The sequence below is a fragment of the Cebidichthys violaceus genome, unplaced genomic scaffold (genome assembly GCF_023349555.1).
Source record: "Cebidichthys violaceus isolate CVI_PGR_0920_01 unplaced genomic scaffold, fCebVio1.0.p SCAF_339, whole genome shotgun sequence".
Lineage (NCBI taxonomy): Eukaryota > Metazoa > Chordata > Actinopteri > Perciformes > Stichaeidae > Cebidichthys > Cebidichthys violaceus.
The window spans coordinates 196-5,000 of record NW_027176527.1 but is presented as its reverse complement, the minus strand read 5'-3'; the positions used below and the strand labels follow the sequence as shown (position 1 = coordinate 5,000).

The 4,805-nt window shown below is 48.8% G+C and overlaps 1 protein-coding gene across 1 annotated transcript in view; it reads left to right on the top strand.

Annotated features, from left to right (window-relative positions):
* LOC137883600 (nuclear factor 1-like) overlaps window positions 1-1,672 on the top strand; it is a 6,490-nt gene extending 4,818 nt beyond the window's left edge. Inside the window, 5 exon segments of the mRNA XM_068725137.1 lie at window positions 1,118-1,129; window positions 1,132-1,152; window positions 1,155-1,382; window positions 1,385-1,487; window positions 1,489-1,672. Coding sequence (XP_068581238.1) covers window positions 1,118-1,129; window positions 1,132-1,152; window positions 1,155-1,382; window positions 1,385-1,487; window positions 1,489-1,672 — 548 coding nt within the window.
* The last annotated feature ends 3,133 nt before the right edge of the window (window positions 1,673-4,805 follow it).

The window sequence follows — 4,805 nt, the reverse complement described above, 5'->3', positions numbered from 1 at the left end:
GCTGGCCGTGGTCTTCCTTAAACTCTTTTTTTGGTGTTTTTTTTAAACTTTGGCCCACTGTTTTTAGTGAGCAGCATATTCTCCTAATTATCTTAATTTTTTTTTACAACGCCCCCCCTCTCATCTACTAACTTTCCACAGCCTGCCAAACCAGCGTTTGCTTTACATTGGGGAGCGCGGGAGGAAAGAAGGAAAAAAAAAAAAAAAAAAAAAAAACTGGTGCAGGAGATTTTTTTTTTTTTTTCACTTTAAACGCTGTGCCAAATTTATGATGAGAGTGCAAAATGGTAACTACCAGGCCGTCTGTCTTCCTCTAGCACACTGTGGTTTTCTGTGGTGATTTCTGTCTGCTTTCAGTTTGTTGTGGAAATGTGAGTCTGGTTGGAGCTCCCCCTTTGCATGCATCGCAGACAGAGATAGGACATGGTATGGCTGATCTCTTAGCTGCACATTTCAACAGCGGTCTCGTGGCGGCAAAGCTTGGCGGCGGTGAGCGACCGGTGTGTGGCAACCCTGGCACGGGAGCGCTGTGGCGAGATCTGGGCTTTGTTGCCCAGAGATATGTAGTGAAGGTATTACGGTGCGGCGGAATAACTTTTTTTCTTCTTCTTCTTCTTCTTTCTTCGTCTTCTTCTTTGCGGCAGAAAACAGGGAGCGCACTTGTCTCAGCTTTTCTGTTGCCTTTGGTTTAGAATTTGTGCTTTTTTGTTGTTGTTGTTGTTGTTTGTTGTCTTGAATGTTTTGGTGTTTATTTATGAAAAGGAGGCTTTTCATTTTACGGTTGAGATTTCTTGTTTATTGCTGCATATTTTATTGATATTTCTTTATTATAGGTAATGATATTTTTTCTATTTTTTCCTATTTATTTGAATTGCTTTTTTTTTTCCGGTGGGATATTTTAGTATATTGTAATTAACATGTCATTTTGCTAACAATATAATAGCTCTATTTTTATATATTTTGTTACAGTTTCCCAATTACTCTTTTTCCATTTAACATTGCCTGAATGTTTTCACAGCTTTATTTGAGTGATTTTCCAAATTAAAAGCCTTTTTTTTTCAGCCTTCTAACGACACACGTCTCTCTCCATCTCTCCCCCCCCCCCCCCCCCCATCAGATGAATTTCATCCCTCATCGAGGCCCTCCTCCCCCATGTCGTGCCTTCTCCTACACCTGGTTCAACCTGCAGGCCCGCAAGCGCAAGTACTTCAAGAAGCACGAGAAGAGGATGACCAAGGACGAGGAGCGCGCGGTGAAGGACGAGCTGCTCGGCGAGAAGCCGGAGATCAAGCAGAAGTGGGCCTCGCGCCTGCTGGCCAAGCTCCGCAAGGACATCCGGCCGGAGTTCCGCGAGGACTTTGTGCTCACCATCACGGGGAAGAAGCCCCCTGCTGCGTGCTGTCCAACCCCGACCAGAAGGGCAAGATCCGCCGCATCGACTGCCTGCGCCAGGCCGACAAGGTGTGGCGGCTGACCTGGTGATGGTCATCTGTTCAAGGGCAGCCCCCTGGAGAGCACGGACGGGGAGCGGCTGGTCAAGTCGCCCCAGTGCTCCAACCACGGCCTGTGCGTGCAGCCGCACCACATCGGAGTGGCGGTCAAGGAGCTGGACCTCTACCTGGCCTACTTCGTCCACATCGCCAGGTACGTGTGCGAGACTGTGTCCATTTAGACGCACACACACACACACACACACACACACACACACACACACACGGGTCGGTCGGTGTGCTACGTGTCCCACACACTTTGGCATGTGAGTCACAGATTAGACCCTGCCCCCCCCCCCCCCCCCCCTCTTCACTAAGAGCCAGTGCCAGGCTTTTGATGGACACCGTCAGGGCGGCGATAAGGTGACATTTAAAGGGACAGTCTGCGCAGGATCATCTTTAAAAACAAATACAGGAAATAGACGATAGTTTCTATCTGGTTTTAAAGAGATTCTGAGAATTCGGCAGCCGGGCTTAAAACCTTTGTTTGCCTCGAGATCTGTTTGCGTTGGTACATTTGTTCAAGTATTTGTGCGCAATTTGTCCAAATCCAAATGTGCATGTTTTCCGGTGACATGAGTAAACAAAGCATCTGCGAGCCTGTTTATCTGTGTGTGTGTGTGTGTGTGAGTGTGTTTGTGCGCGTGTGCATACGTGTGTTTGTCATGTGTTTGGTATCCATGTGTGTGTTATTGTGAGATTGGTGTGTATCTATGGCAAGTGTGTGTGTGTGTGTGTGTGTGTGGTGTGTGTGGTGGTCTGGAGTTCAGTGACAGCTGGCTCGGTCCCAGGTAGTTTAGGGGGCAGCGAAAGTCTGCAGCCTCGGCCTCTCCGCGCGCACGCACACACACACACACACACACACACACACACACACACACACACACACAGAGAGTTGAGACCTTTCCGTCTGCGGCGGCGCGGTTTTTGTTTATGAGATGTTTTGCTTTTCCATATTGGGCACACGTGTTTCCTGCTGCGGCCTTAAAGTTAAAATAGAGGCGGTGAAAATGTTTCAGTGTCATGCGGACACTAACCTGCCTGTATTCTCTCGAGCGCAATTTGGCACCGCCGAATGGAACGGTGGAATATTTCTGTTTGTTAGGAGAAAAAAATAGATATTAATACTCACATTTAATTTCATACTTAATTATGCTTTTCTATTACCAAATAGCAACCCTAAATTCAAATAATAATATTAAATAATTAACAGTTTTTTAGTTTTTTTGGCAAAAAAAAATAATTAAAGAAAACAAAAATATAATATGTATTCATTTTAAACTATTCAAATTCTACATTAATCCCTGCAGTGGAGAGCAGATCTGTTATTCATGAAATGGTTGGAGGTGTGCAGTGTGTCATGTGATTCTGTTCATGAATTAAAAGGTGGCTTTTAATCAGTGACCCAGCTGTTGACGGTGAATCGGGGGTGCTGTGTGTCGGGCAAACAGTGGCTCTCATGTTCAGCTGCTCGCTGTGATTTTTTTTTAATCGTATTTACTCACCGCGAATCCTTCAAACGTGCTCATTTACAATAACATGAATAAACAGTTTTGACGGTTTTTCACCGTCAAGCCGCTTGACAGCAGTCGCTCTGTGTCCTGCTTCAGCAGGTAGAGTCAGGTGTGTTATCCTGGGTCTCCATTTACGGGACCTCAGTACTTTTCCCATGTGACGTCACCCCCCACCCTACCCCCCCACCCCACAGGCTCTAGAGGCCTCCTCTTCCAGTCCCATAATGCGCCGTGGCGAAAAACCGCGGCTCAGATTAGCTCCCCGCGCGGCGGCCTGTGCCCCTCGGAGTAAAGCCTCCATTTCTTTTCTTGTTTTTTTTGTCCGCTGTGTGCCAGAATCCCCCCCCCCCCCCAAACGCAAACGCTGCACTGGCCTTCATCTGACTGACGTTTGTGTTTCTATTTCTGCACATATGTGAGCATTCTTACACGAGGCTGTCTCAAAATATGTTTTTTCCGGTCCAGAGTCGTCTATACGCGTGCTTCTTAAAATTGGAAAATTGCGGTCCGTCGTCGATGAAGCGGCGCTCTGGAGACGACGTCAGGAGTGACGGAGAGGAAGCAGCAGAAGCGTGCTGCTGCTCTGGGAGCGGTGTGGGGTTAACCAGAGTTTACAGAAGGGCCAGACACCGGCGCTAACCTTTGGGGGCGGCAGCGTTACAGGGTTATTCTTAGCTTAGGGTGTCTGTGTCTTTGGCGGAAGCTGTCGGTCGCCAGCCGATTGTTGGACCGCGCCTCAAACCCCCCCCCCCCCCCCCCCCCCCCCACTGTTCCCGCCGCAGCGCTTCAGTTCTCTCTCTCTCTCGTCCTCGCTGATGTCACCGTCGCCAGCTGCAAGGGGCATGATTGACAGGACAGGAGACCCCCCCCCCCCCCCCCCCCCCCCACACACACACACACACACCCACACACACACACACACACTCCCCTGTCTCTGCCTCCTCCACAGTACAGTGTGTGTCTCTGCTTTGTCCAATTATAGACTCGGGGCCCCGGACCGCTCACAGCCACTCGGCTCTGGTCCCGATACCGAAAATGGTTGTTTGGACAGATACCTGGCCGCACACACACACACACACACACACACACACACACACACACACACACACACACACACACACACACACACACACACACACACACACACAGATCACTATATAATTGTTGATGACGACGGTAATGGTTCAGGATGTGATGGAGATAAGAGAGGGAGAGGTGTGGGGGAGTCATCTTTGATCACACGTCTGCCCCCCCCCCCCCCTCCACCTAGAGACCCCCAGATCGGGTCGTGTTTTTTCGAGAAGTGCAATCCGTATTTTTCTAGACATCAGCGTTTTCCTTTTTCTTTTTTTGTTGTTGTTGTTGTACCCGTAGTCCCGACATCACAATCGGCCGCAGAATATCTCTGTTTAATAGAGGCGAACAAAGACGGGAGGCTTCCAGTCCGTCCAACGCGCGTCTCATCTGGTTCGCCCAATATCCTGAGCTTGAAAAGGGAGGCGGCGTTATCAGATGCAGTCCCATAATGAAGAGGAGACCAAACAGGTTTAATATGAGATCACACCAGCGCCGAGGTTATGTCCCGTCAGTCACTGACTGTTTTAACAGTCGGAAGAAAGAGACAAATGATTCAAAAGAAGAAGAAAATAAAAAAGCTCCCTCGTTCTGTCCAAGCCGTGTGTGTGTGTGTGTGTGTGTGTGTGTGTGTGTGTGTGTGTGTGTGTGTGTGTGTGTGTGTGTGTGTGTGTGTGTGTGTGTGTGTGTGTGTGTGTGTGTGTGTGTGTAAAAACAGGGCCAACAC